A 26,353-nucleotide genomic window follows, 5' to 3' on the forward strand; every position below is an offset into this window, starting at 1 on the left:
TAATTGTTACGTGTGTAAGCTGTTCAAAAAAAGTCAAATCAGCTTGAAAAATGTACAGCTGTTTACAATATCACATGTAAAAAGTGTAAATCATTCATTTCCCAGTGGAGAGAATACGAAGGCGATAATACATTACACAACGCCCTGAGGCTCAGAGCTTAGTGCCCACTTGGGAATTATAGAAGCATAAATGTTGAAATACATTTCTTCTCATTTGCTGATGCTAGCTGTTATGACATTGGCAGAGAAGTAGGTGAAGGCAGCGTGCGTGTGTTTGCGCCACATAGCTTCACATAAACCGATTGCATCCCCAGATTTATCCCCAAGGTGTTTTTAGGACATCCTGGGAGCTAATGGAGGCTAATAGGCTTAGCACTTAGGGTGTATTGTTCGGGATGCTTACAGGCAAGGTTTGCAGAGGGTAAAACTCTAAACGTGCGGATTACCTCCAACACATCCCTTTAAAGTGCTGTATAGCCAGGACTTAGCTAATAGGATCCTGGGGGTGGCAGGAGCCTGGGAAGGTGGGGATGGGGGTTGGACGGGCCAGCAGGGCGGTCTCAGGCAGGTCAGCAGATGTAGCTAGCAGACTGTTGCAGGTTTAATAGGCGGATTACAGCCCTCAGATTAAATGGGCTTCAGAGGGAACTTGAGGGACTGTCGATAATGCTCAAGGCCTCGGGGCAAGTCTTATGACAGCATTTCTCTTGAGGGAGGGGACGGCCGAGTGGAGAAGAGAGATCACTATAAACTAATATAATATAAAGAGGTGGGTGGTGACCTTCTGTGCAGACTCACATTCAACTACCCATAACCATATTGCACACCCTGGTCCTGGATTAGCAGAACTGGATTATTGCGCTGTCGTTTACAGTATCATATATTGTAATGGGATTTCTGCAGCGTAGAAGGCTAATTGGAGGTGTCTAAGTCGATTGTGCTTGTTTACACAAGCTGCTGGCTCAGCAAAAAACAGAATGGCCATTTGGAGTATGTATGTGAGTGTGTGAGTGTGCTTTTATTTCTATGCTTAGGACCAGATGTTCTGGTAAGGATAGAAAGATGAAAAAATCTTCTAAACAAGGACAATAATTTCTGGTCTCCACATTTTAAGGCGTCAGTATTAAGGTTAGGATTTGGATTTAGGTGTTAAACATAAGTTTAGGATTAGGTTTACGTTACGGTGAGGGTAAGGGTTAAGGTTGGTTAAAGATCAATGCTTAATGCAAGGCTGGAGGTAAGAGGTGAGAGGAAGGATCGAAGGTTAGGGAACAAATTTGTGTGTGTACATGGATCCCATATTGGCAGTTTATTGAAGTCCCCTTTTAACACATTTGATTATCTAGGCTATATTTTATTGTGCCAGACTAAATATAGATATTTCATTGTTACAGCTCTGCTTAAATAAATGTGTTTTGCCTGTTGTTTTTAATATATATATCTATATATATATATATGTGTGTGTGTGTGTGTGTGTGTGTGTGTGTGATGTTTCTTCTTTTGGAAAATAACAGGACAGCACAGTGACCATAATGAGACTCTTTAACATATAGATATTTGCTGCCTCCTTGTGGCACTGATGACAAATTACTAAATGTATTCATCCATCCAAATTACATTTTCTATGAATGTATACTTTAAAGCTATATATAGCTATATATAATGACATATTACAGTAATCAGTTGATCAAAGTAATTGTCACATGTTCCATCCTCTTTTTAAACTTCAACAGCATTCAGGTGTGTCATGACCCCAAGAGAGCAGCTGAGGAAGATGACAGCGCTGGGAGAGCAGGGGGCTTTGGATGAGAAGCACTGGTACCGTCTAGTCAACGGCATGTCAGCTGGAGGTGAGAAACGAAAACATGGAGGAGACGAGGCAAACAACAGCATAAAATATGAATATGAGTCCAAGAAAACGTGAAAAACTGAATTTTTCCAATAAATCACAGTTAATTAAGAATAGGTGCAGAACTTAGACAATCACAAGAGTTTCTATAGATGTATAATGGGTTTATTATTTACACATTTGCTGGCTCCATATAAATTGTCCAATCTGAAGTTCTAAACAGGTTAAACCAACTTTCAGACCTTGACTGCCATGTATTGATTTTAGTGGATCGTTACCTGCTCAGTTGTACCTGCAGTCTCCAGCTTTCGGTTTCACGGCATTCAGCTAAACTGGCTTCCCCGACATTCACTGACCTGTTGTGTTTTTTTTCTCTCTCTTGCAGAGCTGAGGCAGAGGCAAGAGTTGATAATGAGGAACCAGATGGCCATGGCTCCCCAGATCCTCTCCCAGGGGCAGCAGAGGTTACAGGGGGTCCCAGCGCAGTTCGAGCCTCGCTTCATGGAGAGGTCTGTACCTGAATACACACTTACAACCCAAAGAGGGTATAGCTCTTTGGGGAAGGGCACCCCTGAGAAGTGTCAGTTACAGTGCATAAGTGAAGAAGACATGGATGCTTGAGAGAAATATCTGATGCATGTTTCACAGCGAAAATGTTTTTATTAACTACAAAATGTACCTTAGTGATTAACAAAACAGCAATTATTACAGCTGGTTATCTATCCCTTGATATTATGTCTAGCTGACTGATTTTCCATGCTTTTCCTTCATCAGAGAGCTGGTTCCCCCCTCCGAGATGGTAGCATCCGACGGCAGACAAATGCACATGGGCCCTCACCTGGGTCCACCTCTACCTCACCACGCCAACGTCCTGCCTGGGAGAGCTTACCCTGGAGCAGGTGAGCATGGCTCGATTCAGTTTCATACCGAAAAGAAATTACAACCTGTCCGTTTCGTCCTAAAGAATTTGAACAAGCGTTAACACTCGTCTGCCTTTTTGTTTTTCTCAGCTGGCTATGGCTTCTTGCCCCAAGAGCCCATGGAAACAGTGGCCCGGCGACAGGAGTTCATTCACAAGCAAAATATAGCCAGGTAGTGCATTCAGAATATCCTCAGCATCTCACAGAAACATTCCACCTGCATAGTGTGGCTCCATCATTATCGTTGCTTAAATATGTCTAATATGTGTGTGTGCTCCTGGTCAGAATGGAGATGAATGCCATCCTGCACCAGAAGGAGCTGGAGAATGCCCACCAGAAGGGACTTATGGGAATTGAAAATCACATGTCGTACCCTTCCAACCCCATGGCGTTCAGAGGTCGTCAGCGCATGCCAGACGGCCACGATGTCTTCGTCCACCGTCCCACCCTGGATGAACTGCACTCGAACAGCATCCTCATGTCGGCCAGCCCTTACCCACCAATCAGCACGCTGCACAGAGAGAGGGGACGCAGGGCTGGCAGGAGGCCGAACATTCACAAGACCGCAGAGAGCCATGTGTCCAACCTGAAGGGCCAAACTGAAGATAAAAGTGTAGAGCAGAGCCCGGGAGCCACGTCGGGGGAGGAGAAAGAGGTGGACGCAAAGGGGGACATGGGAGAGGAGTGTCCCTCCAGCAAGACACACCATCAAGCAAAAATCGACTCTGAACTCTCTGCTGGAAGCAGGAAGAACTATAAAGAGGGGGAGCCTGGTCTACGAAAAGCCTGTATGAACAGTCGAGATGGGTCGGATGTGGCCAACAGTGGTGCAAATGATAAAGACAATCAATGTTCAGCTTTCCAAGAGAAATTCATGTATCCCTCCACTGGCGGAGCACTCCCAGGCATGCCTTACATGTTCCCAGTCCCTGGAAATGGTTTCCTTCCACCTGGTGAGTTAAGATAGATTACAATATATTATTTCAGCAAATTAATTTCATGTGTATATTACAGCACCAACAAAGATGTATGTCACTATTTTTTCCAGGTCCACCCAATCTCTTTCTCAACAGTGATGAGGTTTCCGAAGACCTAAGGAAGTGGACAGTCAATGATGTTTACAACTTTATCAACAGCGTACCCACATGTTCAGAATACGCTCAGGTTGGTTTCTACAGTTTTCTCAATCTGTCTTTACTCTTTTTGTTGTGTCTTTGTTGTGCTAATGTGGTGTGAATTCACTCTGCAGACGTTCAAGGACCACATGATTGATGGCGAGACGCTGCCCCTCCTGTCAGAGGAGCACCTACTGGACACACTGGGACTCAAACTGGGACCAGCTCTTAAGATCCGCTCACAGGTAGAAACACGAACTCTGACTGAGCCCTGAACAATCAAGACTTGATCCCTTCAAAGATGGGATGTGTGCTACTTTAAAATAAAACTCAGGAATGCCTGTGCAAAGCCATACAATAACTCTTCACGAAATGTAACTTTGGTGAAGCTTGTCATGGCCTTTGTTTGTCTCAGTTTTTGAGTCTATCATCGATTTGACTCACAGATTCCAAAATCTGAAATCACACATTTGCCTCTGTGGTCTTTAAAATCTGTACGGTATATTACAGTAGAGTTCTCTACATGCAGGTCACTCATCATTCCTTTACAGACACATTTGCAAACACTATTATGTGTCAACTGTCTTCATTCCTCCACAGGTGTCCAGGCGTCTGGGCAACATGTTGTACATGATGAACCTGCCACTCTCCAACGCCACACTGCAGGCCAATCCTGAGAAGCCTGCTGCAGACCGCTCATCAGAGAACGGCTCCCCTGTGAACTGCAACAGCGAGGAGATGATGGCGAGTCCAAGTGACCCTGATGTCCTCAAGTCCACAGAGCACCTGCATGAGACAGAAAACAATTCCCCTCCATCTGCCAGCAGTGAGACAGCCTGATCAGAACTGATAATGCAGACCTCAGTCTGCACCTACAGTACAGCATGCATGGCTCTGCCTGACTGACACAGTCCTGGATTTGTTTACATTATGATTAACTGGATTGAAGATGCTTTTTTTTTCTTTTTTTTACTATTTGCTACTTTTTTTTATGTATAAGTTCACACTTGGCCCAGGTATATGCTAAATATTTGTATTTTATATTTATTTATATATGTGCATATATTTTTAACAAGCACAGTTGAGTGAAACTGATGTGTGAGATATGAGGCAATAAGACGGTCCAATTCAATTTTCCTTTTCTTCTTTACATTACAGGCCTCTAAACGTCTGACTGTAGCTTTAAACGTTCTTATTTTTCAAGCTGCTAAGCGTCATTTCTCCAGTAGGGCATCATAAGGACCATAGAAATAATATGGGAATGGTTTTATTATCGAATAATGAAATATCTAAGTGAGATGTTTGATACACTTTTACGTTTGTTGGATTGTAAATAAAGTGTTTTTCTACCTAGAAATCACTACTAGTATGGCTTGGAATAAATAATTGAATAACAAGAATCACATATTATGAGAAAACTTTTTGTTCGCCTGGACGAGAAGTCATCAGAGCGGTCTACATTTCCAAAGCGAAAGAACATACAATAGAAACACAAAGAAAATGAAACAATACAAACAGTAAACAATAACAATAACAAATTAAGTGTTATGACATTCATTCATAATTTTGAAAATATGAAAAAATGTTAAACATTAAAAGTAAGAGTAATATAAGAAAATGGATAGTTTTGAAGAATCCAACCAAGATTATGGATGTGTGACAGCAAATTATACCAATTGGAGATCGTTAAACATGTTCATGTGGACAGAGGTAAAGCTGATAAATACAAAATAGAAAGTACAAAATAAGTCAAAATATACTTAAAGTGAAAGTACTTGTATGCAGAATGGCTAATTTCAAAATAATGTACATTATATCATTAAATTACAATTATTGATGCAATATTACTTATTACTATTGCAGCTGGTATTTTTACTAAATATACTGTCAGGTATAGCTTGTAAATTTCCCCCTATTATTAAAAAACATATGGTCTTATCTTAATCTATAATACATCATCAATTGTTTGTTGATTTCATTTTATACTATTGATTTTAACCTGCAAAGTAACTAAAGGTATCAATCAACAATATTTCCCTCAAACATGTAGAGGAGTAGAAGTATAAAGAAGGAGAAAATAGAAATACTCATCTAGGTACAATTGGGCCCTTAGAATATTATAGACTACAGCTGTTACCTGGATAAATGTACTGTAATTACTTTCCACCACTGCTAATAAATACATTGAAGTATATTATAATTGCATAAAGATCATGCTTAAAGAGAGAGAGAGAAGAGAAGAAGAAAAAGAGATTGTCCGTTAAACATATGAATGAAATTATCGTTTTTCAACCGTTAATCGATTAGTCTCGCGATACTACACATTATGCGCGTGCGCAGCCTCGCGCACATCGGAGGAGCTGGGAGCTGGAGCTGAGTTGGAGGATCATGGCGGAGCGCAGGAGGCACAAGAAGCGTATCCAGGTAACATCACTTAATTCATACGAAATTGGAGCCCGTGCAAGTTAAAAGACAACAAATAAACACCACGTGCGGGTTCACGAGCTGTTGCGGGATGTTTGTTTAGCGGCAGCATCCTCGTGGGGAGCCGTTATCCGGCTGAAGATGAAGCCAGATGATGGCTAACTCGTAGCTAGCATTAGCTGGCTAGCGAAAACAAATGTTAGTGTAGCTGTATTTTGATGAGACGCTTCCTAGCTTAGTGTGATCTGTATTACCTATAAGTTAGCACTCACGCGCTAGCATATAACACGAGCATGGTGCTGTTATACTTTCTACTGAGCTGTCTCTACTGTCCACCACCGTTAAACGTTTTCAGGATAAGCTGCGTCAGCTCTAACTAGACGTGTTTGTACATAAAGTGAGACAATCTGCGGGTTTTTTAAATTAATGAGCTAGTAACACAGTGCATCATAATGTAACGTCACAACTGTGCAGGTAGCTGCGAGGTAGCGTGGCTCCAGGAGCTCTTTAAAGACTAGACAATAGATTTCAGTTGAAGCAACAGTTTATCGAGTGGCTACAGGTTCAGGAGACATGGACAGGCTCGGCTATCCCTCTATGTTTACGATCTAGATGAGCAAACAACTAAAGTACCATTGTTTGCTTGTAGTTTTGATTAATACATGGGTGAGTTTCATACCTTAAATGTGGTCAGGGTGTGAGTTTGTGTCTCAATTATACTCAGTATTCACAATATAAAAAGAAAAATTGTTTTATGTTTGATTTCTGATGTTCACTATTGCTTCTCATGGTAGTGAATAGAAAGAAAAGGTTCACAGGTGACACTTTTTATATGTTAAAAAATGTCATCTTAACTGCCCAGAGAATTGTTTTTGTTGCTGCTGTTTACATTCTTTATGATGCAAATTCAAAAAGCACACTACTGCTTTTGTTTGTCTTGTGTTGCAAATTGGCTGCAAAACTGCAGAACTTGTGCAACTATTGTATTATTCTCTGTCTACTGATTGTATACCAGTTGCAAGACATACTACATTTATTATTCTAGTACTGTACACAGTTGGTATGTATGAATTTGGGACAGTGCAATAGTGTCCTACAAAGCAGTGGGATTAAAGTAGGATGAATTATTTTATTATTGTTGCTGTCACTGAAGATGAATGAAAGTGTGTAACTTTCTTATTGCATGGCATCAAGCCAATATTCTAATATAGTTCTCTTTTCACTCTTTGCTCTTTGCTCTTTGATAGTTATCTATTTAGAAATGGATTTGTCGCCAATAATGTTACTTTGATAAGCATTTGGTTGGTTAGGTACACCGAGCTGGAACTACTACACTTTGTAGTCTAACACAATACAATTCCACAGCACCACAAACTAAAGCCTCCATGATAACAACACAGTTGAATCCACACCTCTCTAAAACAATCAAAACAAAAAGTATACATTTTTTATCTTCATGAAGGTGGGATTTATTGCAGGATTGTTATGTTTGACTGCATTAGTTCTAGCTAGGTGTAGTTTCTAATATACTGGCAACGGAGTGTAGTTCTCTTGTCTGTTTGAGTTCAGTTGCATAACGAACACATGCTGTTATCTCATTGATTTGCATACGTGAAACTAAAAGACGCTTGTCAATTATTGTCACGTTATAATGTTCAGTTTTAAGAGATTGTATCTGCCCCGTTTACATGAGTAAGGGTACACTAAATATTAGAAACACTTCTCTGGATGACGATACAGTTCAACAGAGAGACAAACTAAACTACAGCTTACAAAAGGACCATAAATGAATCAATCAACATCTCTCTGAAACAGTTGCAACTCCATAATCTTCATGTCGGTGGGATTTAAAACAGAGTTGTTGCATTAGTTTGTGGTGGGTGTTCCTAATAATCACCCAACTAAGTATATGTATCTGCATGTTCCAGTTCAGTTGCATAACAACACATACTGTTATCTCCTTTAAAGATCACCATGCTGCGTCACACAACGGTCTCCTTTTTTTGACGCGATTGACATTTTTAATTGTGTCTTACAGTATTAAAGTGTTGAAATGGATTTCATACCTAGACCAAACTGTTACTTGGATACATGTTTTAAAGGACCAGTACTGTGGTGTTGGTGTGGACCAAAATAAATCTTTCTTTACATACTGTGGCTGTTAGACCAGAGCGGCTAATCCTCATGATCTGAAGCCAGGTAGATCATGTAGACGGTGACGGGGGGCTTTTCGTGTAGGGGTCTCGTGTAACTGAGCTGTGTGACTGATATACCTGCTCCTTTAAAACAAAGGCTTGTTTCATGGCCTCGTCTTCCTCATGTTGCTGGCCTTAGCCAGCTGGACTGGATATAGCAGCACCAGCTTTCATTGTGCTGATGCTCTCATTCCCTCCGTGTTGGCATGTGGTTCAGTGCTGCAGGCGGACAGACGGGAGGATGACTCTCTGTTATTGCTACGGATGAACATCTACGCTATTTCAAACTGGATATGCAAAATAACTCAGAAAGTTATACCTGTTACCGTAATGATGGGCACAACCGATCCGATACCAGTGTGTTAAAAATGAGAAATAAAAAGATTTTACCTTCGTCCACTAAGTCATTTTTACTGAACCGAGTTTGAACGCATCATAATGTAAATCAATGGCGCCTCAGTTAACAGCTGATCGCTTCGTTATTTAGCCAAGCAGGGCTGCTAACAGCTAATGTTAACTAGCTCTTCTCGTGTCGATTTCAACGCAGAGTTGTTGTTGGTAATGTTGCATTAACAGTAGTGTTTAACTACAGGTGTGTCATACTAGTTTGCACATGTGCAGTACCGATCGGGCAGGACGTACTGATCTGGTAGCATTTGACGTGTTTTGTTGTTTTCCTAAGTAGCATAAATGAGCTGGTAAATGATATGACAACGTGATCGGTGCATAGACTCTTGCACTTGCCAATACCTTATCATTGGAGGCATTGCTGATACTGCTATCGGTATGTCAACAGCTCTAGTGGAGACACTGTCTACTGCACTTTGAATGTTTCAGGTCCTCCCCTTCTATGTCCCATTCCTCCAGGTGCAGTTTTCAGTAGCTCCATATACAGTCTATGGAGCTCCGTGATGTTACTGCCTGTCCGTGTCTGCAAAACACGTGAAAGTAGTTCCCACTCCTCAGAGATGTGCATCATTGACCGACTGTAATTTAGTTTTTATGTGTGCGTGTATATTCATCTGTTTTTGTCTGGTCCTGCAGGAGGTGAGCGACCCCACCAAGGAGGAGAAGGCGGTGGCCAAGTACCTCCGGTTCAACTGCCCGACCAAGTCCACCAACATGATGGGCCACCGAGTGGACTACTTTATTGGTTAGTGCTCTGCTGTGGGATGTGAGGCAAAGCACACAACACCTAGACACCCGGTGGAGTGGGAATCAGGAGATCAAACCGTGCCCTCGTGCTTGTTTTTGAACACTTGACAGTTGTAATTACTGATAAATAATCTATATTAACAGATTCTGCATTCATAAGCCACCAGGTAATAAGTCATTAACACTGATTCACCAGGTTTTGTAATGTGCTGCTCGCTTAATTTCAAGTCCTCAGAAAAGACGATAGACGAGGCCTTTATATAGTTGTATAGTGGATTATTCTACCGCCGAGAACATATAGGATATAAAACATTGTAATGCCATTGTGTACTGAAGGCTTTGATTACTATAGCGCTTGCTTGGCCCCACAAAATGTTGCAATATAAGAAGGAATCAAAGTGTATGAACCAATGAGTGCACAGGCAATGAGCCCATCCAATCATTTACATTCTGGCCGCTTGACATTTTCTGGTCCTGTACCACTCTGTGTTTTTTTTTTTTGTTTTTTTTTTTTAAATGTCCGTCTTTGTTTCCCTACATTTAGCCTCCAAGGCAGTGGACAGTCTACTGGACTCCAAGTGGGCCAAGGCGAAGAAGGGAGAGGAGGCGGTGTTCACCACCAGGGAGTCTGTGGTGGATTATTGCAACAGGTCAGCGTTCGAACACACATTCTGCTTCTCTTCTGATGTCATGGATAATTCAACATTTGTCTCATGGTATCTATATAACGAGGTATCTCAGCATTTTATACATACGCTTGCAATATGGTCACCGGTATATGCAGCTGCAACTAACAATGATTTTCACTATTAATTGACGTACAGATTATTTTCTTGATTTCATCAGACTTTCCCAAAATCCACGCAGATGTCTTCAAATTGCTTGATATTCAGTTTTCTATCATAGAAGAAGCAAAAACTCCTAATACTATGATACTTCTACTAGCAACAAATATTTACATTTTTAAAGCTGGAACCAATAAAAAAATCCTCTATTATCAAATATGATACTGAGCCCCATGTGCATGAAAATTAAATTAAAATAAAAGTGCTTTCAGTCTTGCAAAGCGACCAAGTGCTGAAACGTTTTTTTTCTATTTGGGGATAAAATCCTTAACATGACCTTTCCTTTAAACAGTGATGATTTAAACTAAAACAGTAAATAATCAAGTCATTCTCCTCTGTCCTTTGTAGACTCCTGAAGAAGCAGTTCTTCCACCGGGCTCTCAAAGTGGTGAAGAAAAAACCAGAGAAAGACACCAATAAAGACAAGGAGAAGGAGAAGGAGAAGGAAAAAGAGAAGGAGAAGGCCAAAGAGAAAGAGAAGGAGAAGGCCAAGGGCGACAGTGGCAAAGAAGATGAGAAAAAAGGGAAGAAGGACAAAGAGAAGAAGAAAGAGCCGGAGGCTGTTGAGACCAAGAAAGAGAAAAGTGTACGTGACCCAACACTGGAAACTTAAAACAGTTTGAGAATTACTTTCATTTGTAAGTAAAATACAGATTTCATATATAATATTTGTTTATTTTCACAGGATGAGAGCCCTGGATCCCCCAAGAAGAAGAAAGAGGTGAAGAAGAAGTTTAAACTGGAGCCTCATGAGGAGCAGCTGTTTCTAGATGGAAACGAGGTGAGTGTGCTCAGACAGCGCGTATTTAGGAAACATGTTCGGGATCCTGAAAAAGATGAAAACCCAACACGTGTCTCTTCTTCAGGTGTTTGTGTGGATTTACGATCCTGTTCATTTCAAGACTTTTGCCATGGGACTGATACTCGGTGAGTCAGAGGTTAAAAAACATTTTTTTAACAAGAACTGAATGAAGTGTTATTTGTTACTGATTGCAGCTGATTTGACGTTTCCTGTCCACCATCTGTGTGTGTTGTGTCTTTCAGTCATTGCAGTGATAGCAGCCACACTGTTCCCACTGTGGCCAGCAGAAATGCGTGTAGGAGTTTACTATCTAAGTGTTGCGGCCGGCTGCTTTGTGGCCAGTATATTACTTCTTGCTGTTGGTAAGTACATGTACTTCATAGAAACACCGTACTGGGTTCCTGCATTTAATTGACCCTTTTCCTAAGCCCCGCCCCCACGCTGCCGCCTCGTCATACTATCTACCATGAAGCACACACTGTCACTCACTGCACCCCTTGAATAAACGTAAAAGTGATTTCAGAGAGAAGCAGACAGAAGGATCTAAAATATGTGTTTTAATTCAGATTCAGCAGCTAAAATCAGGTTAAAATGATAAAGCTTCTTACAAAGAGAGGCAAAGCACAGTATTTATACAAGGCAAAAAAAAATGCATTAGTAAATAAGTGAAATAGAAAATAATCAATAAAAACTAAATACAAATACACAAAAAAATAACATCAGACTAGTGATACAGTTAGAATTCTGTAATTAGTTGTAAATTGCCCCAAAATATTCAATAAGGGAAATAAAAGTGGAGACAAACAGACTAACGTTAAGAAGAGATGTAATGTTTGAGACGATTGCTGAAGATTGAAGTTAATCCCACTTGTTGTCCCCTCTGTCTTCAGCCCGCTGCATCCTCTTCGTGTTAATCTGGCTCGTGACCGGCGGGCGCCACCACTTCTGGTTCCTCCCCAACTTGACGGCGGACGTCGGCTTCATCGACTCGTTCCGGCCGCTCTACACTCACGAGTACAAAGGGCCGCGAGCCAGCAACAAAAAGGGCTCCGACAAGACGGACGAGAAGGACGGCGAGGGCAACAAGGCCCAGAAGTCCGACAGCGACGAAAAGTCCGACAGCGAGAAGAAGGACGGCGATGAGGAGGAGGAGGAGGAAGAGGAGGAGGGCAAAGAGGCCGAGGAGAGTAAAGAAGCAGAGGGGGAGGCAACGGGGGCGGACCGCCACTCGGACACAGACAGCGACCACCGGGAGGAGGAAGGCTCGCAGCACAGCAACGGAAACGACTTTGAGATGATCACCAGGGAGGAGCTGGAGCAGCACACAGAGGAGGAAGAAGAGGAAGAGGGTGAGGAGGAGGAGGAGGAGGAGGAAGACGAGGAGACGCAAGAGAGGAAAGAAGGGGGTGAGAGCGAGACTAAACCCCAGACTGCTGAAACATAAACTTCTTACAATCCCATCACTCTCCACTGTTTCTCTCTCTGTCCTTTCCTCCCTCCTGTGATTCCAGGACCTGCTACTCCGGCCTCTCTGAGCAGAGGCTCCGTCTCTTCTTCTTGAGATCTTCCAATAGAAAGTACCGATAGACACGACGGGTGAAAGTACACAACAATGGGGTAATAAATAATCTAAAAAGAAGCCTTATGGTGGCTCTGATCCCTCCCACCCAGATGTTATTCATGTTAAAATGAAAACTGCCACCGAAATGTTTTGCCTGAGGAAGTTGTCCACAAAAACACTTCTTTATCTTTGTTTCCTTCTTTTCTCGTGTCAAGTTTCTTTTTGTGTAATTTCAACTCAAAATATCTTATTTATGTTCCCTTTTCTTTGTTTACGTATTACATTTGGATGTGAGGTCAAAGCCAGATCTTAAATACAGAAGGAGGCGAGAAGCTGTCATGCTAAACTGACCAGTAAGAGGAGACATGCTGGTTCCTCTAGCCCCCCCCCCCCCCCCATTGTCATCTTTGAGCTCCATGTCCTTGGTACAATCAGGTTAACCAGAAAGCCTCTGGTCCTTTCACATTTTTTTTGGTGTTTTGGTGAGACAACATGGCAGGAGCGCGCTTTACATCCTGTTGAATGCCAGCGAGTGTGATTTCTTTCTCAGGCCTTGAAGCAAACCGACCCGCTTTAGAACCTGAACCAAGCCAGACGGACCAAATCCTGTAGTTCACTGGAATGAACCGTGTTGAGGCTGGATGGAGTATTATGACAGCAGAGTAGTACGGCTCCTCGGGGTACTTGCCATTTTCAGTAAGAACTTTTTCTCTTTTTTTTTTTTTTTTTAAATGGCTTATAATCATAGTGCAGTCCTCCACAAAGTGTGAAGTAGTTCATGTTTAATAGTGTGGGACTCGTCTGTAAGAGTAACTGGGACACAGCTGGCATACTTCCTTTTCTTTTTTACAAAAAGATTGCAGCGTTTGTTGTACAACTAAAGGTAGAAGACGTTAAGTTCACTGATTAACTGTCAGACAGAACCAGATATAAAGTAAACTCTAGTGCCAAACCCGACGACTAATGATGTTCTGCATGTTGATTCAACACGGACAGTTGAGTGTGAAGGGGCGGGGTATGCTTTTGTTAATTCGTTCATATTGTAACCGCAGTGTCAAACTCCTCAAACCTTTCGCATCGTTGAAAAAATAAAGATTAAAAGAAAGCACAGCACAAGGTTGTTCGTGTGTAGCTAAACAAAGATTTTTGGTCTCAATGAAACCGTTTGAAGGTGTTCGCACTAGACTCCCATCCAGACCAGTTCTGTCTCGTCTCACACAGTCGTCGGTGGAAGTCGTGGCGCTGGTCCACTGACCAGACTACAGTTTCATTTCCAGTCAAAGACTCGCGGCTGTGGTCCAAACTGTTCCTTCACATTACTTTCTGGCTAGAAATTCCCTTTTTAGTCATTGTGAGGATTATACTTATGTATAAAAAATAGAAATCTATCATTTATATAGGGATTCTATTGCTAAATCATATATATATATATATACATACAAATATTACAGTCCAAGAAACGATAATACTTTTTTTTTTTCCTTTTTTATTTTGTATTAGGAAGTTTAATTTTTATTACGCAGTCTGTAATATGCATTTTTGTTTTTATACAATCGTAAAGAGCAAACTCGTTACTTTAATTTAACATCTGGGATTAGAAAACAGTGGGAACTTATTAGACGAACACATTTGTGTATTTCTTTTTTACATCACTGTAACATTGAACATCTGGTTGGTTTGTTGCCACATCTGTATTTCTCTCACTAACAAACAGTGGCTTGTGTAACACTGCTGGTTAACCTGACGTGGCAAAAACTCTCCTCACAGTGAAACGATATCTTAATATATTCCACTCAGCTTTCTGTACAGTCATTTGTTTTGCCTAAAAAAGGAACTCACTCAGACTGTACTTAGTAGTGTGTTGCGTCTCCTGTAATCCCACTGAGGGTTGTAGCTCTCTGACTTTCTAACTCGCACCCTTCCATGTTGTTTATTTTCTAATATCTTCCACAAACGGGCAAAGTGCACCTCTGGGTCCGGAGTTGCTGTACTCAATATTGGCATAACCACAAAAGAGAAAAAAAACAGTGATTTCCCCAAATGGTTCTAGGCTGTTGCTCAGTATCGGTCTGTTGTATATTGTAGTATTATTACTCTGTATGCTGCTGCTTTTCATCGCACATTTCTGGGGGAAATAAAAAAAAGTGAAATTGTAAAACATCAATGTTTAATCTCTGGTCAAAAACTCTTTTTGATCTCGTTGTCCACATTTGGATCAATATCATTCTGAAATACTGTCTCATGCAATATTGGAGAATAATTTAATAAAACTGGATGTCTGGAAATATATCTGTATCTTATCATTGCAATAAAAATATAGAAAGCACACAAGTATTGTCGTATATTGTCCCGTTATGTATTTGTTTTGCATTGTTCTGATCCTTGCTGGGACAAAATATTAATGTGATTTAAAAACGGGTATTTAATTTAAATTATATAATTTCTTCAAAAAGTTCCATTGGACGTATTGATGAATAACTCCGTCTTTAGGGCATTACTTATTTTCATTACGGCAATAAGACTTTTTATTGACATACTATACTGTGGTGTTTTTTATGTTTATATTCAACATACTGTACTATTTCTTTTTTGACATATACTCTGACTTCTTAATGACTTATCAGCATACTATACTTTGATTTATTCTACTTTCTTCAACATGCTATACTTGTTTGTTTGAAAAACTATACTATGACGTTTTGTTCATTTTTTCCAACAGCCTATTCAAAGACTTCTTTCACTATTTTTATAGTTTTTTCACTTTTTTAAACACCACTGATTTTTTTTGCCTTTTTTTCGACAAACTGACTTTTTTCCGACTATGCGTTTTGTTTAAACATTTTGTATAGTATGTCTAAAAGTCAGAGTATAGTATAAACAATTACCATAGTCATGGTATTGTATGTCAACAAAAACTTTATAATACAGCATGCTATATGTATGCAATAAGAATATCATAAAATATGTAATAAAATGTCCTTTGGAAAAATATACCCATTGAAAACAAGCTACAACATGTAATAGCTAGGGTTTTAAATGCTAGGGAAATTGCATTTAAAACCTTTTCAAAAGTTTACGGACCTAAATTGATATATTGAATTTTTTACATTTTTAAAACCACTGCAGATTATAGACTATAGTTGTACACCAGGATGTCCAGAGGTCCAGGAACAATCTTAAAATGTTAAGTCTCCAGATTTGAATAAGAGCAATATAGAAATGTATGTTAAAATGATTGCTATTATTATTACTAAAAAAAAAATCCCAGCCCACAAATCCAGTCCTGCAGATGAGGCCTATATTCTAAAAATTCAGCACTTCATTATATTTTCATGTTATCTAATAGGAATTAGTTTGAGTTCACACAAAGATCAGACTGAACAAAAGAGTGAGTATTTAAACTTTATTTTAGCACTACTTCACAGTTTAATGATCATGAAAATAACATGACTGGTGGAACTTGTTCTATTTAGTTTTGTTCTACATCATGCAATCTGACTTGTAGAATTAGAGAAGAAAGCAATTAGGGGAAAAAAAGACAATCGACAGAAGAAATCCTTTCCAGCTTCTCTTGGGATGTACAGAGAGTCGGCTGAAGATGTTTGTACAGAACAAATAAACAGTAGCCTTCGGTAGTTATTTTTAAGCTTACATCTAAATAAATATCACATAAATATGACATTAAATACATTTATCCTTGAATCTTGTATGTACAAATTTACATTTACACTTTTTTTCTTCTTAATCTATCAGTGTGTTTTAACTATAATCCCCCAGAGTTTATCACAGTAATCTCTATATTTTACACACTGAGCATCACATTGACGATGAGTGTTCCAACATATGAATATATTGCAATCATTTAACTAACTGCAATTGTTTTTTTTTCCATTTGTGGGTGAGAATCCTGCTTTCTGTGTGTAAAATACAGATAGAATTGCAGATTATTTTTGCCCTGGAATGTAGTGCGATGCTTTCTCAAATGTATAAAATACTGCAATCACAGTATGCTCAATAAACATGCTATTCATCAGCTAACGTAATACTTATTTGGCTGTAGACACGCATGCTCTCACTTTCACAGTCCAGCGTTTATGTGTCGAGAATGTTGTCGACAACACCGTCGCCCTCTCTGCTGCTGTGGAGAGCGTGGAAAGCACCGGCTGATTCAGTTTTCGGTGTCGGACGAGTCGGAGACGTCCTCCAGTCGTGCCTGCCTCTTGCGTACGTTCCAGTGCAAACACTGAGCCAGGCTCTCGAACCAGTCGTACACTAGGTCATGGCAACAGATTGAGGGCACCGGGTAACAAGATGTAGTAATTTTGATGCTGTTTTCGAGAGAAAAGCAAAAAAAGCAAATTAATCCTAAATGGAGGAAAAATAAATGTGATGTGATGAAACGGCAGCTGATAATGAACTTTACCAGTCTCCATGCTGGATCTCCTGTCTCTTCCTGCCGTCAAACGACACCCAGGCGGTGTTCCTGGCATCAGGGGACAAGGTGATCTGATTGGAAGGAGAAGCAGTTACGAGTTATTAGAAGGATACACACTAACTGACTGACTAACTAACTAAAACACCAACTCCAGAGACCGACATTGCCCTCCCTGGCATGGCTAAAAAGTAGCTGGGTAAATATATAAGATAGAAAATTCCATAGTACAGTAATCTGTTGGTCAATGGAAAAAATTGGACAAACAGCAACATGCACCAGCCTCCTTCCCCTTCATTCCCACCATGAGCTCCACCCCAGCAGGGACAACGATGGGCCTGAAGGAGAGCGAGTGTGGGCAGATGGGGGTGACCATGATGGCGGGTACATTGGGGTGGATCATGGAGGCTCCTGCCGCGGCTGCATACGCTGTGCTGCCTGTAGGCGTGGACACAATCACACCTGGAGGACGGAGAGAGAGAGGGAGAGAGAGAGAGAGGGAGGACATTCACCACATTTATTCACCATACATACGAGTCATGACGAAAGAGTGGCATTACATGACAAGAGGAAGTGTATGACTGCTCTTACCGTCTCCCTGCACAGAGGTGATGAGCCGTCCGTCGAGGTACAAGTCCACATTGGACAGGTAGGAGGACGGGCCTCGGTCCACCACCACCTCATTCAACACCTGAAAACACACATACACTCATATTAGGACAAATGGGTTACATATGTAACACCCCATAGACCTGACTTTATTATTATTTATTTTCATAAATCGATGAATGTACCGTAGAGAATAGATCACTCCCTCGTTAGACAGTTTTCTTTTTGTTCTTTGTTTCACTCCTTGTTCTATATGTGTATAACTAAAGTGGGCATCATCTGAAGATCTGTATATACAATGTACATTGTTTGATGCCTACAATCAAAAAACTAATTCAAATTTGACACTGAATCGGTCTCAAAATAGTGACATATGTTGATGACCATTTCAATTAACTATGTTACTGTAGTGCCATCTATAGGCCAAATGCCATCACTGTTTTGATGTGTTCATGTGCATCCACATATATGTGAAAATGGCAACCAATAACAAGAAAATGTGAGGGAATATTAATAATAATAATTATAATCTTTTCAAGGGTCAATCAAATGTGTTTCTAACCAAAAATACAGACAACTGGATGAAAAGTATGGAAAAGGAGTGCTGAAAAATGAAACGTGGCGAATGATGTGTTCATGTAAGAATGTGATGGGACTTAATTGAAGGTTTGTAAAGAGTGTACACACTGTAGAGTGCTTTATAAATGGCCGCTCGATGTTTCTATCCACAACTAAATCTAATCAGTTTATCCCGTCGTCTACTTTTCATACATCCAGCGAACAACTGTAAACACAACTTCTCTGGCAGGGAGGATGAAGGCAAAATAACTGCACTGCTCCTTACTGTATGATGTCGAAATGCTCCATACAATGGGGTACTCTTCAATAAATCAGCCAGCAAGAGACGCAGAGTTTCAGTGCTTTACATTCCCACAGTACAAGAGGAAACTACAAGCAGAGGAACAAATGCTGGTGTGCAGACAAGCAGCATACAAATCATGGTTCCCACAGTACTGCAGCGCTGAGCAGTGATGTCCGCCTGATTTACTGACGTCAGCTGAACACACAGAGCAAACATCCTGCTGGATGCAGCAGACGTGATGTAATGTGAGGTCAGACTCAGGCTCAGAGACCAGAACCATCCGTCACTGCCTTTTATTTATCCACGAGATGGAGCGAGGAGAGAGAGCTGAACTGAAAATGACAAACTGCAGCAGTGTGTGTGTGTGTGTGTGTGTGTCTGTCCGTCTGTGTGTGCGTGTCTCTGTATGTGTGTGTGTCTGTGTCTGTCTGTATGTGTGTGTATCTGTGTGTGTCCTACTGTCTGTCTGTCTGTCTGTCTGTGTGTCTGTGTGTGTCTATGTATGTATGTGTGTGTGTGTGTGTGTGTCTGTGTCTGTGTATGTGTGTGTATGTGTCTGTCTGTGTGTGTGTGAGTCTGTGTTTGTGTCTATGTGTGTGTCTGTCTGTGTCTGTGCCTGTGTATGTGTGTGTGTGTGTGTCTGTGTATGTGTGTGTCTGTGTGTGTCTGTCTGTGCCTGTGTATGTGTCTGTCTGTGTGTGTGTGTGTGTCTGTGTTTGTGTCTATGTGTGTGTCTGTCTGTGTCTGTGTATGTGTGTGTCTGTCTGTGCCTGTGTGTATATGTGTGTGTGTGTGTGTGTGTGTGTGTGTGTCCGCAGCAGTCAGGCGTGTTGTTAAGTTACAGAGTGTGTCAGACCGAGAGCGTCACAGCTCATTAAATATCGATTCGTCGTCGACTGCGCCGTTAACGTTCAGCGTCTCCATGGAAACTGGCTCAACAGAACTTCCCAAACATCCTACTTTATTATGACTGTTCCCACGGCAACCCGGCTCGCTCACTGAGCTTGTAAACATGTAGAAACGCACCCAGGGTTAAAAAAACAAAAAGGAAACAAGGGACACAGACACACTATGTCGTATAATGAGGACAGAATACACGCACATGAGCACCTAAAGGACTTAAAGTCCTCCTTCACCCTGCTTTGTGTATTTCTCTGTGTATTTCTTTGTGTACTACTTTGTGTACTTCTTTGTGTACTTCTTTGTGTACTTCTTTGTGTACTTCTTGGCTCAAGAAGCACTTGGTCCCCGCTCACCTGTCAGACCTGTCTGACCTCACCTGTAGCTGCAGGGTGACCTTCCCGGCCTCGTTGTTGGCGTGTCCGTGAGGAAGGAGTCCGTTGTGCTCCTGCTGCTCTCGGCCTGTTCTCTGAAGCATGTCCTTCACCACCTTCACCTTCAGACGACTGCGCAGAGTGATGGCCGCGTTGCCTGAAAACACACATACAGACACACGCGCGAACATCAGCGCACACACACATTAACTAGTGTTTACACTCGCACGTATTCGACCAATAGTGCGTTTAGCGCTCCGCTCTACCTTCAAACACTTTGGCCACTTCGGTCTTGTATGACTCAAATTTGAAAGGCGTCAAGAACCCCAGAGATCCGAGGTGAAACGCCATCACCGGAGGAACGCTGCCCTGAGACAATAGTTTTAAAAAAGAGACAAAAATTCAGTTTTGAATTTCAGCATTTTATGTTATTTGTCTTGTTTGATTTTCTAATTTTAAAAAGTTTGTTCTTGATTTTTGTTTTTTTTCACATTGATCACAAAAAGGATTCCGGCAAATAATTTAAAAATAGAAAACCATTGATACCACATAAAAAGTAAAATGTTTATCAAAGATTTGTACATTTTTAAATATTAGACAGGCCAAGACATAAGAAATGTTTCTGTATTTTGAATATATTTTTCTGTAGTATAACATGTTGAAGACATCAGAGATCAACTAATAAACGTGTGATTACCTGGAATAGAGAGGAGGCGTAGAGCAGAGTTCCATCTCCACCCAGACAGATGATCAGGTCGATGCAGTCAGAGATATCATCATAACCTGCAGGCGGACAAAAACACTTTATATTTAATATCTGTTTTAATTTTCACAGCTGTATACCATGCTCACAATAAGAAACATTTTCATTTAAGATTGTAAGAAAAAAGTGGATTCTTTTCATATTTCAGGAGGCCAATAAAGGAGATAATGTCTTAAAGTCAGTCAAAGGCAAACATGTGGCCAGTGTGACAAATAATGTTATCAAACGGACCAAACGCACATGAAGTCGTTAGAATGAGTACCTTTAAATTTAACATTTTACAGCTGAAACTTACACAGAACTTAACATCTACTTCATCTAGAAAACATGTCAAATGAATGCCTTCAGTTGAGCGTTAATGTGTCTCTGCTGTGGAGTCTCACCCTCTCTGAATGTGCAGAGCTGATTGCGTATGGAGCCAAACGCCTCGTCCTTTGACAGCGTAGCATCGTCTGCTACCCTGCGTTCCACGTACACCATCATCTGCTTCTCCTGATACACAGAGACACGCTTTAGTGACGGCAGCCAAAGCACACGGACGTCTCTCAAAAGTACTCTTTCCTAAATGAAGTTCAGCGTACGACCAAAACGTGTGTGGTTCATCGTGATGCCGTCTGTGTGGAATGTAAATACGAGCCATCACTGGCCGTCTTTTTGGACAAAACACAGCTTGTTTTGGAAACGTGAGGCCAAGAGTTGTTTTAGCTGCGTGAGAGCAGTCTGTAACATGTCTGGTTCTTTTACTGGATGCTTTATGCCAGACTCCCTGTTTTTCAGTGTCACAAACAGGTCTAGTTTAATAGTTTAATAGTTTGATAGTTTAATAGTTTAATAGTTTGATAGTTTGATAGTTTGATAGTTTAATAGTTTAATAGTTTGATAGTTTAATAGTTTAATAGTTTAACAGTTTAATAGTTTAATAGTTTGATAGTTTAATAGTTTAATAGTTTGATAGTTTAATAGTTTGATAGTTTAATAGTTTAATAGTTTGATAGTTTAATAGTTTAATAGTTTGATAGTTTAATAGTTTAATAGTTTGATAGTTTAATAGTTTGATAGTTTAATAGTTTGATAGTTTAATAGTTTGATAGTTTAATAGTTTAATAGTTTGATAGTTTAATAGTTTAATAGCAGCAACGGTCAAAACTGTAACTGAAATCAAATAATCTGACACCCTTAATAATAAACCCAAACACAAAATTGCAAGATGCTATTACTCTTAAATTGATTTACATGTATTTCAATACAATCAGTAGACCAACATAGGAAAACAACATGTAGTGTTAGCAAGGGAAGACATTTTAAGAACCTTTTAATACTACATAGAATGCAGTTTAACACCTCTTTCATTGTCATAGACAGTCTCCATAGACAGACAAAGAATGAAAGTATAATGGAATAATAATAATGTATCCTTTTGTTAGTACTTCCCAGCAGTATATAACAGTCATACCTAATAACATAATTAATTGAATGTTAAGTGAAAATGATGTGTCATCAAAGGTGCTCAAAACGACATTCAGAGCATATCTATTGCCTCAACACGGCTCTCAACATGGCGAGGGCTGAGTCGGCGGCTCACAGCTAACGGTGCTAACTGTGCTAACAGAGCTAACAGTGTTTACCTGAGGGGGAACATGTGGGTGGGCGTATGAGAGCAGAGCAACGCGGCGGCCATGAGCTAACAAGTGGAGCACGCTCACGTGCACTAACATGCACTAAAAGGCACGGGCAGCCGGCCCGGCTACATAAGCAAAGCACAGAGAAACTCAAATGACATCACACATAAAGGGAGAGTGACTTCATTATCTGCTCAGGTAGACATTACCTCGCTATATCGATGCTCTGAATGTTGTATAGCGAACCTTTAATGTGTGAAATAACCAAAAAATCAAGAACGTCTCATCTCAGAGAGTCAGAATCTGATTTCTGTGCTGTTTCAGACACCAAGGTCCACCAACATTAACCTCGTAGAACATACGTGAACAAACATATATTATGTAATAGTAGTGCTGTACCTCCACTAGAAACCTGCAGAGCTCTTTGAAAGGCTCGAGGAGGCTCTCGTCTCTGATTTTCCTGATGACGAGCACATTGACGGGCGGTTTATTCCAGGTGAGCCGCTGGCTGGCCGGGTCCTGGATGTGCCTGGGAAACGAAAACACACACAAGTGAAGTAAACAAACACATCTTTTGCCTGGAAATGAATACAATAGACGCACAGAAACAGATAATAGAGTTGCCTGTTACATAATCATTCCATATAGAGTGAAATGCCACCATGATAGCAGGTCTTACCTCATCTTCCAAGTAAAGTGAAAGGTGAATCTACAACAGCTGCAGTCATTCATTAACTGTTGTGACACTTTCACCTGAAGGAGTGAGGTTCAAACTCCAAACCTCAGAATATTAAAACTCTTTCTCCTCCTCTTTACCTGTCTCTCTCTTCCCTTGCGTGGCGGATCACAGGCATTGTGCGCACAATTTTGTCCGTGTTTTCAGATCAAGTGAGAGGAAACACTCTTTAGATCAGATGACAACGAGCATCCGTGGTCTGTTCCGTTAGCCATCCCATGTCATGTACCATCCAATCACAGCATTCCCCATTTTATCTTATCTCACACAGTTACACAAGCTTTTTTTGTCTGTGTAAACAGTACATGCCAGTTTAGTACAGAGACAAAGTTTCGACCCTCATGCTTACATGACTGAAGTTGGGTTGGGCAGAATACAGGCTTTGGGTCCGAAGTGAGTGGCTGGATACGGTCCATGTAGAAAGTGGGCTCTCCTGTGAGGAGAGAGAAAATGAGGACGGGGCAGGTCAAGACACTACAACATCTTGTCCCGGGCAACAGAGCTGAGGCAGTGGCACGGAGGACCAGCTGGCAACCTGCAGTGCAAACCTCTTAGGAGAGCTTTCCGCTGTGTCACTCGCCGAGCCAGAGGGCTCCGAGTGCTCGTGTTGACCAGGCAACCTCCGCCGCTCAATCTCCCCGAGCAGCTGTTCATGACTACCCCCCCGTCGCTGCGACCTCGCCGCCTTCCGCCGTCTCCTTGGACACTTGGCCAGGCCATCCCGGTGCGTGGAGGAGGACCCGGCCGACTGACCGGAGGCCGCTGAGGGTTGCGCCACGGGCTCCGATGCTGAGTCCTCCATTCTGGAGGGGAAGCCAGAAACAGAAACGTCTGTTTAAAAGATGGTTTTTGGGCCCCAAAGACTCCCAATTTATTTTGTTTTCAAACACATTCATCAGGATTTCCACTTTAAATAGAGCTCAAACAATTAGTGGGTTATTTCAGTAGTCGGTTACCAAGTAACTAATGTCAAATAGCATTTGTGTATATGATTGTTGTTAATAGTTAAATATTTTGAGTCAGTTATGAAGCTAAAATACTAAACATTCTCTGGCTCCAGCTTTTCAGCAGGTTAACTGACAATGAGTTAAACGTCTGTTGCATCCCTAAACATGTGAAGACCAATAATTAAACTATTTCAAGTGTCATTCATAAATAATTCATTCATAAGGATTAATTGATAAATAATTCACATTCCAGGTCACATAAATAGTTAACTTTTGTCTCAGTTTTCTGGTTGATAATTAACGTTAGTTCATCTAACCGTTCGATTCTAACGGCTCTCACGTGACTGTTGATGTGTTGACAGCGGACGTTACCTAGCAATTAGCTCCACTAGCTAACGTTAGCCCGGTCTGAACATCTGAAAGGAAACGAAGCCTTACTGTGTCAGAGAGAAGCAGACACGCTCATATCGCTACTGCTTCATCAAGGACCGAGTGTGTTTAGACACTATAAAGACGGACAGCGCCGTCAAACTCTAAAAAGCTGATAAGACAGGCGCACGACCGAGAGGGAAGTGATGCTTTCTAGGCCGGTTCAGGGGCATCACACAGCGGGCACGTCTCTGCGCAGGACCGGGGTTCTCTTAAAGGGACAGCGCCACGTTTGGTGAAACAGCAAAATTGAAATCTACAGGCTTTTTTTGAGTCGTTTTAAATTATAAACAGTGTTTAAAGTATAATCAATTAATAAACTGACAAGTTGCTATTTTTTTTTAAAACTCTTTATTGTTTTTTGAACACACCTATCACACATAATACACAGTGAGGGGCGGATCAGGTTTAACAAACAATACAACAAAGAGATTAAACAATAAATAAATACAAATGTAATCAGTAGTGGAAAGTACATTTACTCAAGTAGCCTACTGTACTCAAGTTTAAAAAAATAATTCTGTCTGTATATATAATATTTTTAGTTATTGTTCTAAATTACAAATAAGTTAAGACATTTTACAATTGATAATGTAAAAGTATTTTAAAACTCAGTTCATTATCATTAAAACGTTGTTTCGGGGCAGAGCTTGTTATGTGATTGGATGTTGGTGTAGTAGCTGGCTCCGACCTGATTGTCTTGAATGACAGACAACGAGTTCAAACAAAATCCAGTCATGAGAACCGTTTAGAAGGAGTGGAGTATAATTACTTAGAGGTGTGGCCCCATCTGCATTGCCTTTCTTTCAACCAGGCCTTCTAAACACAACCTTTTAAATACAGCTGCACTCATGCTGCAAAAGTCTCGTGTCAAAATGAGAGAAATCTATTAGTGTAAAGCTGGATGTGATAAATGATGATTTATCAATATTGATAAATATGTTGCAGCACTGCAACATTATCTTAATTCAAAAAAGTGCAATAAAAATAGTAAAAATGACTTATTTAATACATCTGTATGCTCAGTTCACTCTCTGATAATGTCTGTGTCACTATTTTAAAACAGGTTCTACAGCTCTACCTGCGTTGTTACCGGTGCATTGCCAACAAAAACGCAGCCGATGAGGAGTGCAATTCAGCTGTAGCATCACTCTAGAAGAAGCTACGGACAAAGAGAAAAGACGTTTTGTAACTTCACTTCTGGGTTTACAGGGTGAGTAGAAATGAATCCTCAAACAAGCTTCTCAATTGTTGATTTCAACAGAGAGAGAAATGATAGTTTGGACCCCATTGTGCTCCACATACTCATAAAATACCCACATAAAAAGAATGGATTTATTTTGTCACATTGCTCACGGACTATGCAAAAATGAATTTATGCAAAAGTAATCAATTTATTCAACGTTCAAAAGGTGACACAATTTGAAAAAATGATATGTTTCACCTTCTGCCCACGGAATAAGAAATGTATTTTTGTCTCTGAAGAACTCTGTGTGCCGGCAATTTTCCTTTGAAATGAATATAAAATGTACAAATGAAAATAAGCACAGCGTTCATTCTTCACCTTGGAAATAGTAGAATTACTTGGTGAAGACTTAACTTTTAATCTCCATTTTTGGAGGAAGATCGTGTGATACAATCAAAAGCTCCAAAACAGCTACTGAGTAGACCTTGGGGTGAAAATTATGTAGTTACAAAAAATGTATGCCTTTTTTATCTATTGGCCACAAAACAGTTAAACGTAAGGAAATCCAAAATATAACTTTGGCATATAATGTAAACTTCATCACGAAAAAATATATCATCATCCCTGAAA

At 40.6% G+C, this 26,353-nt stretch overlaps 3 protein-coding genes across 6 annotated transcripts; 2 read left to right on the forward strand and 1 right to left on the reverse strand.

Moving 5' to 3' along the window:
* The first annotated feature begins 1,747 nt into the window (after nt 1-1,747).
* On the forward strand, nt 1,748-5,234 carry samd7 (sterile alpha motif domain containing 7). Its single transcript, XM_076098669.1, has 8 exons — nt 1,748-1,850; nt 2,235-2,358; nt 2,624-2,748; nt 2,860-2,941; nt 3,055-3,722; nt 3,818-3,933; nt 4,019-4,129; nt 4,485-5,234. Exons 1-8 carry the CDS (start codon nt 1,748-1,750, stop codon nt 4,722-4,724), a joined length of 1,569 nt encoding a protein of 522 aa, XP_075954784.1. The 3' UTR covers nt 4,725-5,234.
* Nucleotides 5,235-6,224: 990 nt separating this feature from the next.
* Nucleotides 6,225-15,197, forward strand: sec62 (SEC62 homolog, preprotein translocation factor). Its single transcript, XM_076097417.1, has 9 exons — nt 6,225-6,308; nt 9,548-9,656; nt 10,203-10,308; nt 10,852-11,089; nt 11,189-11,284; nt 11,370-11,430; nt 11,548-11,667; nt 12,196-12,711; nt 12,817-15,197. Exons 1-9 carry the CDS (start codon nt 6,273-6,275, stop codon nt 12,864-12,866), a joined length of 1,332 nt encoding a protein of 443 aa, XP_075953532.1. The 5' UTR covers nt 6,225-6,272; the 3' UTR covers nt 12,867-15,197.
* A 1,058-nt stretch (nt 15,198-16,255) lies between these two features.
* Nucleotides 16,256-24,710, reverse strand: nadkb (NAD kinase b). 4 transcript variants are annotated; one of them, XM_076097415.1, is made up of 12 exons: nt 24,547-24,710; nt 23,710-23,964; nt 23,511-23,594; nt 22,825-22,954; nt 21,190-21,298; nt 20,741-20,826; nt 20,310-20,412; nt 20,049-20,200; nt 17,890-17,989; nt 17,603-17,760; nt 17,290-17,372; nt 16,256-17,194 (listed from the first exon to the last, which is right to left on the reverse strand). In XM_076097415.1, the coding sequence occupies exons 2-12, from the start codon at nt 23,961-23,963 to the stop codon at nt 17,035-17,037; spliced, it is 1,419 nt and encodes a 472-aa protein (XP_075953530.1). In that variant the 5' UTR covers nt 23,964; nt 24,547-24,710; the 3' UTR covers nt 16,256-17,034. The 4 variants fall into 4 exon arrangements, with proteins under 4 accessions (XP_075953530.1, XP_075953528.1, XP_075953531.1 ...); XM_076097413.1 differs by having other exon boundaries at nt 24,481-24,710; XM_076097416.1 differs by having other exon boundaries at nt 24,449-24,710.
* Between the last annotated feature and the right edge of the window lie 1,643 nt (nt 24,711-26,353).

The sequence above is a fragment of the Anarhichas minor genome, unplaced genomic scaffold, assembly GCF_050575085.1.
Source record: "Anarhichas minor isolate MPS153535 unplaced genomic scaffold, ASM5057508v1 ptg000024l, whole genome shotgun sequence".
NCBI lineage: Eukaryota > Metazoa > Chordata > Actinopteri > Perciformes > Anarhichadidae > Anarhichas > Anarhichas minor.

Excerpts from the sequence above, each read along its gene's own strand:
- samd7 (XM_076098669.1), top strand. The coding sequence starts at position 1,748 with ATGACCCCAAGAGAGCAGCTGAGGAAGATGACAGCGCTGGGAGAGCAG. Across the intron at positions 1,851-2,234 it reads CAACGGCATGTCAGCTGGAG|AGCTGAGGCAGAGGCAAGAG; the intron begins GTGAGAAACGAA and ends TCTCTCTTGCAG. Across the intron at positions 3,723-3,817 it reads AAATGGTTTCCTTCCACCTG|GTCCACCCAATCTCTTTCTC; the intron begins GTGAGTTAAGAT and ends TATTTTTTCCAG.
- sec62 (XM_076097417.1), top strand. The coding sequence starts at position 6,273 with ATGGCGGAGCGCAGGAGGCACAAGAAGCGTATCCAG. Across the intron at positions 10,309-10,851 it reads GTGGTGGATTATTGCAACAG|ACTCCTGAAGAAGCAGTTCT; the intron begins GTCAGCGTTCGA and ends TGTCCTTTGTAG. Across the intron at positions 11,090-11,188 it reads AGACCAAGAAAGAGAAAAGT|GATGAGAGCCCTGGATCCCC; the intron begins GTACGTGACCCA and ends TTATTTTCACAG.
- nadkb (XM_076097415.1), bottom strand. The coding sequence starts at position 23,963 with ATGGAGGACTCAGCATCGGAGCCCGTGGCGCAACCCTCAGCGGCCTCC. Across the intron at positions 21,299-22,824 it reads TCTGCAGGTTTCTAGTGGAG|GAGAAGCAGATGATGGTGTA; the intron begins GTACAGCACTAC and ends TCTGTGTATCAG. Across the intron at positions 20,201-20,309 it reads AGTGGCCAAAGTGTTTGAAG|GCAACGCGGCCATCACTCTG; the intron begins GTAGAGCGGAGC and ends GTGTGTTTTCAG.